The sequence below is a fragment of the Sebastes fasciatus genome, chromosome 19 (genome assembly GCF_043250625.1).
Source record: "Sebastes fasciatus isolate fSebFas1 chromosome 19, fSebFas1.pri, whole genome shotgun sequence".
NCBI lineage: Eukaryota > Metazoa > Chordata > Actinopteri > Perciformes > Sebastidae > Sebastes > Sebastes fasciatus.
Window position 1 is genome coordinate 13,511,084 of NC_133813.1, and position 15,435 is coordinate 13,526,518.

A 15,435-nucleotide genomic window follows, 5' to 3' on the forward strand; every position below is an offset into this window, starting at 1 on the left:
ACGTCAGCGTCAGTGAATCGGGTGAAGGTCTGGGCTGCGGTCAGTCAAAAAGAGGACGTTTTAGTGACTAATAAACTGCCCCTTGGTCACTTGAAAACTCTTATGCCAGCACTTTAATTAGTATCCTTGTCAGAAGTGGCCCCATTCTCATCTAAACACCTTATTAAAAATCTGAATTATACAAGCTTTATTTCTCATTCTGTGCAAATGCACCCAAAAAAAGGTTTTGTTTTGAACTTTTGTGTTGTATCAAAAATGATCTGTTTTTGTTATGTATGCCTTAAGCAGTGTATTTTGTGTGAAACAGCGTGATTGATCAGTTTGTTCTTACATAGCAGTAACTCCTTTGGATCCACAGAGCAGCAGACGGTGAGATGCCGGTTTCTACGGAAACGTCTCCTTTCCCCAAAAACAAGGATTTCACAATTTAACCCCATGACGACCAAATGACAAGAACCCATGACAATCTAACATATGGAGGCGAGCTCAGCCACACACTGTTAATATCTGTAATATTTCTAAAGTGTGTACATTTTTTTCACTTGAATCCAGAAACAGCATTATTCAAAAGAAGGGAAAAAAAACCTGCCATGATTGCATTGACATCTAATCTCTACCTATATATGAAATATTTCTTTAAATACATGATTGTATTTACTGTGTGCGACTAATTCATCCCTGTATTCTGGTGCCTGTAGATCAGGGATATATGAAAACAGTTCATGTTTTTTCGAGGTTCATATCCATTTACATCCTGCAGCATGAGTTTGTCGACGCTGAAATTGCGTGCGTTATAGCCATACTGAAAGCCACCCACACTACCCCCCTAGCAGCAGTCATTGTTGAACTGTAAGAGCTGGATGGACAGACTCGTTTTAATCAGCACCGTCTGTATCACACGTGACAAGGCCTTTATTAATTAATTGTCGCCAAGTGGACTGAAAACTGGCTTTTTAAGCGAGACGTCTGTAACAATGGACAGCTGAACATTTTATTTCCTAATGTTCAGACCCTACTTTTTGTACGATTCTGACACATGATAATGAAATAAACACTTAACACTAAATCCTGTTGCAAAGAGTGTTTAATTCTTCATCTGGCGGATGGTTCTTCTTTCAGGGGAAAGAGCACTGAGCACTGTTGAACTTGTTGCTGAGAAACATATTTTAAATACCAAGGCAAGGCAAGGCAGCTTTATTTGTATAGCACATTTCAGCAACAGGGCAACTCAAAGTGCTTTATATAAACATTCAAGAACATTGCGACAAAGTGCAAAAGAACATTAAGACATAATTAAAACAGTTATAAAAACATTAAAGATTAGAAAATAAAAACAAGCTAAAAATAAAAGCTATAGGATAGAAGCTAAAATAGAATAAAACACACAAGAGTAAAAGCTCTAGTGCAGTATATAAGATCATTATCTGGTTTAATAAAAGGCAGCAGCAAACAGGAAAGTTTTAAGCTTTGATTTAAAAGAACTAAGAGTTGGAGTTGGTCCTGCAGTTTTCTGGGAGCGTGTTCCAAATATTTGGTGCATAAAAACTGAACGCTACTTCTTCTGCATGTTTAGTTCTGACTCTGGGGACACTAAGCAACTAAGCAACTTAATGTGAAGTAGGTTAACAGACCTTTTGACTTATACTCTGTAGAGTAAATATCTGTAAAAAGGCTGTCTCTGGACTGTAGCTGGCTGTGCCTCTTGGTCAGATACTTATAGAGTCAGTGACAAAATGACCTTTTTTACCTCAAATTTGTACTGAAATAGTCATTTAATTGAGTAAATGTAACTAGTTAAATTCCACCACTGCATCCAGTTTAGTCAATAATCCTGAGTGACCAGGAGATGGCCCTGTAGTTCATTTGTATTTTTTTCCATGTTACAGCAAACAGCCACATCTAGAGGTCATGCTGGGCTACTACAGCTACAGCACCACCCTGGAAAAGTGGGATTTCTGTGGACAAGGGATTGTTCCATTGGGTTTTGGATTATTGCATAAAATAAGATCTGTGGCAAACACACGTTTATGATACTTACACATTTTGTTCAGCAAGATAATCGTCACAAAATGAACATCGCCTTAATGATTTGTGAAGCGTACAGTTTGTGTAATATGCGTCATATTATATTTATTTAATAACTTAAAGCTCTTTTTATTATTAACATTAGGTAAAGACGGTGCTATATTGTTTGAATTCATTAATAAAGTGCATGGAAATTGGCTTGGTTTCTGACCAATTTTCCTTTATGATTATGGAATTTTCCAAAAGCAAGTTATTTTCAATTTTATGACTAAAATATAGCATTACGTCAAACCTCTTTATTTCAACATTCATCTTAAGTTTCTTTTGTAGAAAGTTGGCTACATTAATCCAGAACAGTCTTGTATATATATATATATATATATATATATATATATATATATATATATATATATTAAATATTATATTAATATATATATTAATATGTATTTAATAAACATATATTAAATATATATATATATGTGTATATATATATATACACACACATATATATATATATAGTGCCCCTGGTCTGCAACGAAAGAGTTAAAGTCCAAAATCCTATTAGGACTTACATGTCTGTCACGTGACCTGGTTAGAAAGCAGCGCGTGCTGGACCTCCATGAACAGACAACCATGGATTTTATGACAGATCGAGATGTGCAAAAGGTGAGCATTGAATTAAAATAAATTAAAAAAAAGACAGGCTACAGTGAGCTGTAGCTAACTGCTAACTGCACAGGATCTGCACGTGTATGCTTTAATACTTGCAATTAAATGCTCTTATAAGCTACAATGTCGTTAAGTAACTATCTATATTCATAAATAAACTGTATAAACAACCACTCAACGGTGCTTTAGCTCTACTGTGTCATATTCCTGCAAGATCGTAATTGTTTACATTCGTGTAGGTTAAGACAGCACATTTCAGGCTCATTACATAACCTGCTGCAGCCACATATGTTAAAGGTAAAGAGCAACTACCTGTTTATTCTGGCTCTTTGAAGCACCACATCTGCCATTTAAGAGTACAATTTGCCATTTTGCATACTTGTTCATTCTAACATAACACTGTAATTAGAGACACAACCAGGATAAATACTGAGATCAAGAGACTCTTTCCAGTAAGTTTATCAATAAAGCACCTTTCGAGAGCAGATTTCACAAAGTGCTTCAGTAACAGACATGACATATTATGCAATTGAATTGAGAATGCATATAATGTGTACATTTGACCTCAGATAGGACTTAAAGAGACATCTCTTCTACATGAATTGTATCTTTGTGTGAAATTGTGGTGGTGAGACAAGCATGTTTTTGTTTCATTTGGACATGTTTCTGCAGAAAGAGCCTTTTCAGAGATGTTGGTAGTCAGGAGATATGCATTAGCCCCGTGTAAATATTTCAGTTTAGTCAGGTTTAACAAACTTACGCCCTTTGTACCACAAAAACTGTGTTAGTGTTAAACTTACAACCAAAAAAAAGCCTCTCCTTCTCAAAGTCCTAGGCTGAATTTCAGTCCCAGTCCGATGTGCATCTTTGTTTAAAAGTGGAAACAGATATGAAATATCAGAGTGAAATATTCAAACAAAATACTCATGTTTTTATGGCTGCACTATTCTATCAAATGGAAATATTCTACATTGATTGAGTGTGTAAATGCTCTATGTTTGATGTTGGATGTGGATGGTTGATACTGACCCAGCAGCACTTGTTTCCTGCCTTTTTTATAGTACATGGAGGAAGGATACGTGGTTCTGGACGGGCTGCTGACCTCCCAGGAGTGCGATGAGCTGAGGCAAAGGATGGCAGAGATAGTGGAGCGGACGGACGTCCCAGAGCACTGCCGCACCACCTTCAGCACCTATCACGATGAGCAGCTCAAAACACAGGTGACCCAATGCACCAAAGCACACTGTGAGATCAGTCTTCAAGGTCATATATACGAATAATAAAAAAAAAAAGCTGTATTCTAAGGTAACAAAAACACAACGATTCTTAGTTTCAGGTGATTATACACTAAAGAAAACATACTTATTGATATTATATTCCATTTCTGCCAATAGATCCTCTTAATTGTTACACACTGTGTCCTTTAAACAATGTGAACGACTCACAGTTTTATCCCCCAATATTTCTTTTCCATGCTTTCCGTCATATTGTGCTAAAAGATGCAGGTGAGGTTCCCACTTATGTTCAGTTACAGGTTCAGGTAGGTCGATCCTCAGTGTCCTTCCTTTTAGGCTAATAGCAAACGCTTATGTCAACAGTGTGTTTGTCTGTGTCTGTTTGTCTGCGTGTCCCGTCTGTAATGTAATCATTCCCGGCTGGATCAGATGACTCATGTTAACCTTTTGACCTGCAGGGAAATGCCGACTATTTCATCACCAGTGGAGATAAGATCCGCTTTTTCTTCGAGAAAGGAGTTTTTGACGACAAAGGTGAGCTCTGTTCAAATTATTTCTAGCTTGTCTGTTTGTTTGTTTTATATAAATATATCGCCAAAGCATTTCTTGTCTTGCAGGTGAATTCATCGTACCAAAACAGCGGTCTCTAAATAAAGTGGGACATGGTGAGATTTCTGATCAATGTTTTCCGAAACATCTTTCCAAAAGTTCGTAACTAATCCCAGTTTTCGTCTTTAAGCGCTACATGCTTATGAGCCGTTGTACAAAAAGGTTACACATTCACCCAAAATCCAGGTGAGTGAGCTGTTGAATATCAGAGAATGATGTACTGAGTCACAGAATAACTAACACTCACATTAAATGTTCCCTTTTAGGGCTTAGCGAAGAAGCTGGGTCTTATAAGTCCTGTGATACTGCAAAGCATGTTCATCTTTAAGGTAAAGCATTAAAGTCAATCTGTATAAGAAATGCCTTGTAGTGTCATTATCACATCATTTGTCTTTCTCTCTCCTCCAGCAACCAGGGATTGGTGGAGAAGGTAAGACAAACTATACATATATAAAACTCATGCAATAAACATTCTTTCCATAAAATATCTTTTTTATAGCAGATTGTTTTGTCTGTTTGTTTTAGTGACCCCACATCAAGATGCCACATTTCTGTACACGGAGCCTCTGGGCAGAGTCATGGGGCTGTGGATCGCCCTGGAAGACGCCACTGTTAACAATGGCTGCCTGTGGTTTATCCCAGGGTCACAAAACAGTAAGCTCACTATCAGTGGTGGACTTTGATTTATATTTAGTCTCTAGTGTACTTACTGTGTGTAAGTACAATTTTGAGGTACTTGTACTTTACTTGAATTTAATGCGACTTTATACTTCTACTCCACTGCATTTCAGAGGGAAGTATTGTACCTTTTACTTCACTACATTTAATTGACAGGTCACATTAATAATACAAAATAAAATCAACAAATAAATGTAGTTGTATTATTATTGGGGGTGTCAATTGCTTTAAAACTGAGCTTGCTACGATCTAAAAATCGCAAGTTGCATTAATGTTTTAAAGAAATTGGTGGCGTTAAAAACAAATTTGCGTTAACTTTGACAGCCCTAATTATTATAGATGAAGCTACCTACTAAATTAACTATTAGACATTAAAGTGGTGCTTACGCTTGAACGCATCAATAATTATTGCAATGATATAATGCAATTATAGGATATACTGTATATTATTCTGCAATGAGTACTTTAACTTTTGGCACTTTAGTACATTTTACTGCTAATACTTTTGTACTTTTACTCAAGTAACATTTTGAATGCAGGACTTTTACTTATAACAGAGTATTTCTACACTGTTGTATTGGTACTTTTACTTAAGCAAAAAGGTTTGAGTACTTCTTCCACCACTACTCACTATATGCTTCCAGAGGCTATTTTGTTTCTCCACCATACTGTGTGATTTGTCAAATGATTTTTGTCCAGGTGGTATTTCTCGGCGTATGGTGCGTACCCCGAAGGGCACCTTTCCCCTGACAGATTTCGCCGGTCGAGAGCAGACCTATGATGACGAGAAGTTTGTCGTTGCACCTGTTAAAAAAGGTAATTCACTTGTCTTTAAATTTAAGAGGGCAAATGACAGGTGATTGAGGAATTGTAGTGTTTTCAAGCACTTTCTAACAGAGGTTGTATCGGAGATAATATACTGTACAGTGTGAAAGCACAGGCATTTGTTGTGCATCCAGAGAGTTTGTGCCAATTTTGGTAAAGTATCACTAAGCATTATATGCACATTGTGCATTTTATAGTGCTGAAACAAGTAGTAATTTAAAGGAATAGTTCCACGGTTTTGGAAATACGCTCATTAGGCTCGTTCGAGATGAGCCAAGCCTGCTCAGAATCGATCAACAGCCATTGCCGCACAATGCCGGTTAGATTTGTGTCTGACTTGATCCCGACTTGCTCTGACGTGATGCACACGTGGGCAACGATAACCTCACGAGATCGATGCGGCCGCAGTTTTTAGAGCCAGGCACAGCAGTTGCTCTCCACCGACTGCAAGACCCAGGGCATGATGGGAAACGCCTGGCTGTCGCTTGGTCAAGGAGCTGATTGGCTCCTAGTTTTGACAAAAAAACGCCACTTTTTGCAGAAAATCCTAACTTTATGTATAATTGAAATATTTTACACTAGATTGTAGGCTATTAGTCTCATGTTGTGTAAAAAACACTTTCATTTTTACACTTTGGTTTTTGTACAAATTAAACAAATGCAATATAACATGTTAATTAGTGAGCTTTAGAGGTGCTGATATGCTGATTTGGTTACCTTTGGACAGAGCCAGGCTAGCTGTTTCCCCCCGTTTCCAGTCTTTATGCTAAGCTAAGCTAACCGGCTGCTGGCTGTAGCTTCATATTTACCGTACAGACATAAGAGAGGTATCAATCTTCTCATCTAATTCTCAGCAAAAAAAGAAAAACAAATGTATTTCCCAAAATATAAAATATTCATTTAATGAATCTACTTAATCTGCAACTGTTTTGATAATTAATTAAATATTTAAGGAATTAATCCAGAAGAAACGCCAAACAATTGCTGTTTGAAATGTGAGGATTTGCTAGTTTTTATGTAATTGTAAATTGATTATTGACGGGTTTTTGACAGTTTGTCAGAAAAAAAACAAGTCATTATTTTCTGACATTTAATAGACTTAAACGGTTAAATTGATTAATTGATAACAAAAACAGCATTAGTACTCCGCAGCACCAAACAAAGCTGTGAGAGTTGGTCAGATGTTGCACATTTGCAAACCTATCCATCAACCGCTCTGTGTTCAGGTGGTGTCGTCCTGATCCACGGGGAGGTGGTGCATCGCAGTGCTCAAAACACCTCCGAGGACTCTCGTCACGTCTACACCTTCCACCTCATGGAAACCCAGGACAGCCGCTGGAGCCCTGACAACTGGTGAGAGTTTATTAGAGTTGGGTGGCTTTGTGGCGTTTCTTTCATTCCTATTTTATATGTTTTAATTGTATGTAAAAATCTGGTTGTGTCACAATCCTATATTATGAAAAGTTGAAGTCATAAGCATAAAAAACACTAGGGCTGTCAATCAATTAAAATATTTAATCGCATGGTTGTCCATAGTTAATCGTGATTGACCACAAATTAATTACACATTTTTGTATCTGTTCAAAATGTACCTTAAAGGGAGATTTGTCACGTATTTAATACTCTTTTCAACATGGGATTGGACAAATATTCTTGCTTTATGCAAATGTATGTATATATTAATACTGGAAATCAATTAATTAACACAAAACAATGACAAATATTGTCCAGAAACCCTCACAGGTACTGCATTTAGCATAAAAAAATATGCTCAAATCACAACATGGCAAACTATAGCTGCGGCAGCATGTGTGCGTTTTAGTGCTTATAAATTCAACTTTTATTTTGTAGAAGGAAAATTGTGTTATGTCTCACTAAGACTCAAGTTATCATGTTTCCATCTGTTTGGTCCTTAAAGGTTGCAACCCACTGAAGAGCTCCCTTTCCCGCCTCTCTACACTAAGTGAAGGATGTTTTTTGGGGAATTTGGTGCTGCAGTTTATTGAAAGACACAAGCTCCTCTCTTTCCTGAAGAAGGACCAACATGTTTGTATCCTATGCGACATCTGTTTCTCTGAGCTATTTGTAGACTGGTAATGTAGCCTGTTAAACAGCAATGTCAACACTGAATTAATGGGGACCAACCCACGTTTTTGATGAATGTATCAATGTTTGTAAATGAGAAGTTTTTAATACATTGGAAAATTAATTTGAGTAAACATTTTATAACTTCCCATGGAGACTGCGCAGTAATTTAGGTTTACTTTTATTCAACCAACTCCTCATCAACATTGTCACCAACCAGCTTTATTCTTCTTCAAGGTCTTTTTGTTTTTTTTCAAATTTGTGTGAAGACGAGATGGAAGATTCCTATTTTTCTTTTTTTTTTATAGACAACACTGAGCATTTCTATTTTCAAGTATGTTCATGTTAAGACGCAACTTAAATGGAAGAACTAAAATTCATGTATGAATGATTATCAAACACTACATCCGAACCTCTTATGTTCATTTTAAAATCAAAACCAAAGGATTAACATTTGTTTTCAATCACTCAGGCCCTGTTCAGACCTGGTATTAACATGCGGCCTGTGTGATCCAATGGAAACGGCTTCCGTGCTTTACTGTATCCTGTCGGTACAACTGTATTTTATTAAAATATACCTTATCCATAGGCTACATATCTAGCATTATTATCATGCTGTCGGAGATGTGTCTGTGCTCTGCACTAAGCTGACACCCGCCCGTCCGCACGCCTGTTCTCTCTCATCTCCGGCTATCTGGAGCTCTGTACCCCGCTGTTACCTGGCAAAGGCAGCAGTGTTGGAGGCACGAATCGCTGGTACAATAACCTTATATTTTGATGTTAATAAAATGTACCCGAATTCACGAATATGTAGGATATTACTACTGACATTCATGTAATATTACACCACAACGTCTGCTGTATTAGCCGTGTGTTTACTGCGTGATTATTTGCATATAGAGCGGGGAAGTGAGATCCGATCACAAGTTGTCAGGTGTGAACAGACGTATTTAAAAGTGTCCATTTGTGATCGGATCACTCGGGATGCATGTTATTTCCAGGTCTGAACAGGGCCCTCAGTCAGTCACACAAGTCCTGCTTCTCAATCCTCCAATGAATATTAAACAAATGGACTAAAATAGGAGACATATCATTTTTATCTTTCTTCTCCGATGCACTCAACATGCAATATTACATTTTTCTTTTTAAATGTAAGCATGATTGCAAAAAACAACATACCAGTGGGATCATGCTAATAATTGTTACAACATAATAAATTAAAAAAAAAAAAAACACCAAAGAACTTTTACAGATGAACATAAGGCTGTTAATTAATTCATGCTGAAAACAAGTTTCAGGTTATAAAACTGTAGCGTCCTCATCCAAGAATGATGAGATGAAACATGATGTTTGAGGATATTTCAATGAAGTAATTTGTACATAAAAATGATGCAAAACAAAGTTGCTAAAAAAAGGAAAAGGGCTCATGTCCATCATTTTGGCCCAAAGCATCTACAGACTCCAAAAATATGCATGGTTTGAAGGCTCAGTATCACAAGGAAATGTATATATTAAGTGTACCGTTAAGGGGTCCCATCAAACCTCAAACAAAAATATACTGTAGGATACCTTTGTACATGTTACAGTACTTCATTTCACATTAGTGTCATGCAAGAGCATATTGAGTTTCTGCCATATTGAAGTATAAATCAGCCCTTATAAAGAAGAGTTGAGAGGGCCTGTCATGCTTTCATCTACAATAGTAGGTAATGTATGATAGAAAACATACTTCTTAAGGCAAATATTTTCAGTAGTAAGTCCTTCATATTGCCATCGGGGAGGTAAAACAATCTAATAACAAAAATGTTGATTAAGAAAAAGACATATCACTAAGCTAACTTTAAATCATGTTCTTCAAAAGGCAATACAAAGGTCAAGATAGGAAAACCTTCTCATTGGTGATCATAACCGTGCCATTTAGCAGCGTCTGTACCATCCAGAAGTGTTTAAGGGACATCTTTCCACTTTGCTCTCTCCTGTTGCATAATTCAGGAGTTGTTGGTGTCAGCAGGTCGAGAGCCTCGCGGTCAGAGACGGTGACGCGCGAAGAAACCGTACACCGCCGCTGTCACTAAAGACGCAGCTCTCAAAGAATATTTAGCAACTCGCATTTCTTGGTAACTTATTCTGAAACGACGTCTCATTTCTCAAAGCAACTGATACTGAAATGACTTGTGATCTGAGGGCTCTAATGTCATGCTAACATCACGTCTGCTTGCCACATAAAGGACGGAGTTTCTTTAGTGCCTCATTGGTTTACTGACATAACGATTACCCGGCTTGATTAACTTCTTGTGCTGATCAGCCCACGGATTCCTAAAAGAACTTCTGTTACCTCTACTATCATTTTTTTATATTTCTAAATTCATTATTCTTCCTTCCCCCTAGAAGGAGCTGAGGACAGTTTTGGTTTGTGCCATCTGTCCAGTCAAAGCAACAGCAGGATGAAGAGGTAGAGTGGGAGTAGGAGGTTGTCTATTTGGGAGGTGTAGGCTTCCAGCATGGCCACCAGAGTGATGGAGCCAACGATCCACGAGTAGGTGGAGTTCAGATTGATGCTCCCATCAAAGATGAGAAACACTGCCACGGCGATGATCTGGGCGAACACCGACGTCGCGGTGCCCTCCATGGTTTTCTTTGTGCCGGGCCAGCGGATCTCCCCCATGGTGCTGCCGAACACAGACGCCACGGTGTCTCCGACCCCCACGGCCAGCACGCCCGCGTAAGGCACCAGGCCGCCTGCACCGGGAAGTATCCCCTTCGGAGCGCAGGGCCCGGGGAACAGCCATATGGGTAGGGACATGCCTAGCAGCAGGTAAACGTGGGTCAGGATAAGAGGCCCAGAGTCCCGCTCATCCAGGAACAAGGTGAGCAGCTGCCTGAGCAGCTGACCCAGCGGCCTGATCCGAAAGTAACGCACGTACTCCAAGAACAAGAAAATCGCCAAGGCACCCACGGACGCCACGTGAAGCAGCTGCCTGTCGTATATCAGTCCTGGAACATATGTGGCCGCGACAATCAGATGGAAGTACTTCCTGACAACAGTGGAGGCCTGGTACTTCTTGGAGCCGGACTGGCGCTGGTAGTTCTGGTGTAACACAACACAAGTGGCCACAACAGCCAGAAACGCCCAGTACCCCAGCAGACAAAGTCTCCTGTTATTTAGTGTTACAAAATCCAACAGCCACATGATGGGGTGCCGGCCAATGAACAGGGAGAGCCACGGCATGAGGATTCCCAGACCCAGAACGGCCGTCATCATGTGAAAGAAAAGTGACGACACCCAGGTCTCGGACTCCATGAAGCAGAAGAGCAGGGCAAAGAAAACACCCAGCAACAGAGAGCCCACCACTACGACCGGCAGGAAATAGTTCACCGGATCACCTTTGACCTCTGCCAGGTTCAGGGAGCGCTTGATGAGCTGGTTGACGATGAAACTGATTCCGCCGACGATGAGGAGCGCCTCTCCGGGTGTGAAGCAGCGTGGCAGCAGGTAAAGCACAATCAGGCTGAGATAAACGAAGATCAACAGTACCTCCAAGACCTCGATGACCTCAGACACCGTCAGCGTCTGTTTGGTCGTGTAGAGAATAGCGCTGCCGGCCAGGCCTGCGATGACGCAAGTGTTGGTGGGTACGGGTCTCGTGATGCCCAGCGCGATCAACGAGAGAAACAGAGCCAGCATCATGCCCGTGACGGTGACCACCATGGAGAAGCGCTCAAAGAAGACATTCCCTGAGGCAGAGCACTTTTCTTTCAGCACCAGGCCCAGCAGAGGCATCACCATGGAGGCCGAGACGATGCCGCTGTTCGCCGCGGGACGGAACTGGAACACGGCGCCCCCCGACCTGAGCAGACGGTCCCATTTGTGCTGCACGTAGAACGCCTGGATGAAGAGGGCTATGCTGCCCCACGAGTGCTGGTTCCACACCACCATGTGGACGCACAGCAACACAGCCAACACCACGGAGGACTCCACGAGCACGGGGTCGATCAGCATGGCTGCAGGGTGGAGGCTCGCAGGGAGGGAGAGGATGCTTGATCTCATGACCAGATGGTCTGCAACAATGAAGGCACTTCTTCTGTCACTTCCTCTCTCTGGCACACTTCATCATTTGGCAGCCACTTTTCACTTGCTAAGGGTGTCTAGAAAAGAGGGGGGGGGAATTAATCAGCGAGTTTACAATTCAAGAATAAATCACCACAAAATAGAAGAATGAAAATTACTGAATCCAGTAGTAATAATAACAACTTGGATTTATATAGCGCCTTTCAAGAAACCCAAGGACAATTAACATAGACATAAATAGACAAAACAAACGGAACATAGCAGCAGCTAGAGGCCATAGGTCTTGTTGAAGAGGTGGGTTTTAAGAAGTCTTTTGAAGCTGTCCAGAGATGGAGAGCTGACCCGTGCCTGAGGATCTCAGGCTCCGGGACTGTGTGTGTATGGGTGGAGGATGTCAGATAGGTACTGAGGAGCCGGGGCATTGAGGGATTTATAGGTGAGGAGGAGGATTTTGTAGGGGATGCGGGACTTGACCGGGAGCCAATGGAGGTGGGGGTGGGTGAGGGTGGGGGCGAGACTGGGTGCACTAAGTCCATGAGTCATCTTCTCTTTTCTTTTTTCTAAACTTTGAAATCTATTTTGCATTTTCAGCTCCGAGTTGAACATCATGAGCATCCATACAGAATTCAACAAAGATAATACAACACTTAACAAATTGAGCGAACAGTACAATATGTATATATTCTCCAACAACACATGCATCATGTTTTATGTTCCATGTAAATTATCCATTTTCCACAGTTCTTGTCATAGATATTGCTTTTAATTTTTAGTTGGTTGCATCAGTTTTTCCATTGAAAAAAAAATATCATGGACAATCTCAAACCAGGGATCTTTCCCTGGAGGTTCTGCTTTATACCAGTTTCTTGCTATAGCTTTTTTTTGCTGGCTAGAATTTCTATCTGCTCTATGCACAACCTCTTCAATGTTCCCTAGGTACATAACAGCCATGAGTCATCTTTAGTGAACCTTGCTCATGTTTTATCTGCTTTCTGTCATGAACTATGGCCACACTGAACATTCACCCAGTCAACTATCTACACAAGTGAATGGGACCACAGAGAAATGCAGATTTCTACATCAGCTGCAACCTTTTGTTCTGTGTGTGTGTGTGTGTGTGGTGGGGGTTGTTGGAGGTTACACTGACTTTCTACTCAGCTGTGAAGGTTGTGTTAACACATGGCCATCACATCTGACGGATAAAAGAATAAAAAATGATGCAGTCATTTGTTACATCCATGCAAATGATAATAATAGAAACGCATCCCCTCTCTGCAAAGCCAAGGATGCTGCAACCTCAGAGAGCATCGAGCTAGCGGCCGGATACAGCTGAGGTATCATAATAAAACTGCAGGCAGAATGGAGATAAAACCCAGTTTGACAAAGACAAGCTTACGTACCACATAAGTGCAGTGTTATCTGGACGACGGTGCAGTGTTCAATGAATCGGCGCTGTCCTTTTTTCCTTATTTGACAGATTCCTTTCCTTTGTCAGCTGTCGCTTCTCTCTCTCTCTCACACCCAGAAGGAGGGGGCCATATTTGACAGCCGCACCACGTGATATAAACCTCATAAAGGCGTGGTTTTCGTTGTTTTTTATTTTTTATTTTTTTTTAATTAAATACATTCTTAAGTTACTGTGTCCTTAAGGAAGCACATATTGTGTGTTTTTAAATTAAAAAAAAATTGCTACACCCTTATTTGTATTATAACAAATTAATCACACGTATTACTTTATACAAAATACATAATTATACTTATAGGTGTATAGGAGGAAATTCAGAAGTTGATGATTTAATTTTTATTTAAAATATGTTTATGGAAGAATTAATGCTTTTTCTTTTTTTTATATCGGCGGACACAATAGAGTGCTACACGAATGAGTCTCCGGAAATGAGTTTTTAGCACTTCCGTGTTTTTTTTAATGTTTTTTTTTAGTTAGATGCCTGAAATAAGATCTGTGGTTTACACAAGCTTAAGGGATTTTGACGTTTTGTTCTACAACATAAAATACATAAATTAAATACAACACTCGGGATTTTTGAAGCCGTTATGTGTGTTAAAAAAGGCTGGTTGCTTTAGTGAGTGGCTAAATTAAGGGTAGCAGTTAGTGACGTGTCGGTCGCGAACGAGCCGGTTCAAAGAGCCGGCTCGTTCAAGTGAACGATAAGAGCCGGCTCCCGTCCGAGAGTCGTTTTTTTAAATTTTTAAATTTTTTAATTTATTAATTCAAGGCAGTATGATAGGATGATCTTCTCCGCGCCACGGGCACTCCATGCACTGACTGGCTGTTTTCGAAACCGCATACTATACTAGTAGTACGTACTGATTTGGCCAAAATGTAGTATGTAGTATGCAGTGTGCGAACAAAAGCAAAATCTACAGTATGCCAAAAATACCCGGATGACGTACTGATTTGGAAAAATTCTCCAGTATGCATCAGACCAGTCTATCTCGCCTACTGTATCCCACAATGCAAAGCGCCGGAACAGTACAGGCTATGGGTACAAAAACAGCAGCCAAAAGCTGCTCTTTTTTTACGTTTTCTGTAGCCATTTCAACACTAAATTCACTTCTGAAAGTTTTTGAGGCGAGAAATCAACTGTGTAGATTATTAATATCGGCAGTTTTACGAAGTTAGATGGCGAATCGAACATTTGTTCCACCGTTGTCGGAGTTTAGAAGCTCCACAGAATACCGTGACAGCCAGCGAGCGCCTGCCCGGGTCGCTGCCAGCAAGCCGGGTAGTCACGCTCAGAGACCGCTATGAGCTGCTGGAGCTCACTCCGGTCTCGTAGACAAGAGGCTTTTATTTCCTTGTTGACGGATAGTTTGTTTAAATATCACAACACAGATGTCCATTATAAATTAACAGGAACCTGTGTTTATTTGCCTTTTTTCGAGTTAAAAAGCTCCACAATCACCCGCGGGCATAGCTCGCTGGAGAGCCGGCCAGCGACGCTCACAGAGCGGCTGTAGAGCAGCAGAGTGGCGAGAGAAGATGAGAGGAGAGGAAGAGGAGAGAGAAGAGGAGAGGGAAAGAGCAGCTTCTGACGGGGCAGAGAGATTCCTGATGAGACAACATGACACTTTTTTTAACATTTCTCTAATATCTGGAGGGAGATCAGTCCTTTTGCTGTAACTGAAAAAGCAGTTTGAGTAAAGTAAACGTTGTGGATGAATGTTTTATATTTCCCGTCTCTCCTCGTTGATGATCCTGTTTGTCGGACTTCTTTATGA

General features: G+C 40.2%; 2 protein-coding genes across 3 annotated transcripts; one reads left to right on the forward strand and one right to left on the reverse strand.

Annotated features, from left to right (window-relative positions):
- Positions 1-2,567: 2,567 nt before the first annotated feature.
- phyhd1 (phytanoyl-CoA dioxygenase domain containing 1) lies at positions 2,568-8,275 on the forward strand. Its single transcript, XM_074616797.1, has 11 exons — positions 2,568-2,691; positions 3,756-3,914; positions 4,388-4,463; positions 4,547-4,594; positions 4,669-4,724; positions 4,805-4,867; positions 4,947-4,968; positions 5,064-5,192; positions 5,916-6,032; positions 7,268-7,394; positions 7,960-8,275. The coding sequence occupies exons 1-11, from the start codon at positions 2,659-2,661 to the stop codon at positions 8,006-8,008; spliced, it is 879 nt and encodes a 292-aa protein (XP_074472898.1). The 5' UTR covers positions 2,568-2,658; the 3' UTR covers positions 8,009-8,275.
- Positions 8,276-9,205: 930 nt separating this feature from the next.
- On the reverse strand, positions 9,206-13,735 carry dolk (dolichol kinase). 2 transcript variants are annotated; one of them, XM_074616795.1, is made up of 3 exons: positions 13,596-13,726; positions 13,343-13,387; positions 9,206-12,272 (listed from the first exon to the last, which is right to left on the reverse strand). In XM_074616795.1, exon 3 carries the CDS (start codon positions 12,172-12,174, stop codon positions 10,555-10,557), a length of 1,620 nt encoding a protein of 539 aa, XP_074472896.1. In that variant the 5' UTR covers positions 12,175-12,272; positions 13,343-13,387; positions 13,596-13,726; the 3' UTR covers positions 9,206-10,554. The 2 variants fall into 2 exon arrangements, with proteins under 2 accessions (XP_074472896.1, XP_074472895.1); XM_074616794.1 differs by lacking the exon at positions 13,343-13,387 and having other exon boundaries at positions 13,596-13,735.
- Between the last annotated feature and the right edge of the window lie 1,700 nt (positions 13,736-15,435).

Excerpts from the sequence above, each read along its gene's own strand:
- phyhd1 (XM_074616797.1), top strand. The coding sequence starts at position 2,659 with ATGGATTTTATGACAGATCGAGATGTGCAAAAG. Across the intron at positions 6,033-7,267 it reads CGTTGCACCTGTTAAAAAAG|GTGGTGTCGTCCTGATCCAC; the intron begins GTAATTCACTTG and ends CTCTGTGTTCAG. Across the intron at positions 7,395-7,959 it reads CGCTGGAGCCCTGACAACTG|GTTGCAACCCACTGAAGAGC; the intron begins GTGAGAGTTTAT and ends TGGTCCTTAAAG.
- dolk (XM_074616794.1), bottom strand. The coding sequence starts at position 12,174 with ATGAGATCAAGCATCCTCTCCCTCCCTGCGAGCCTCCACCCTGCAGCC.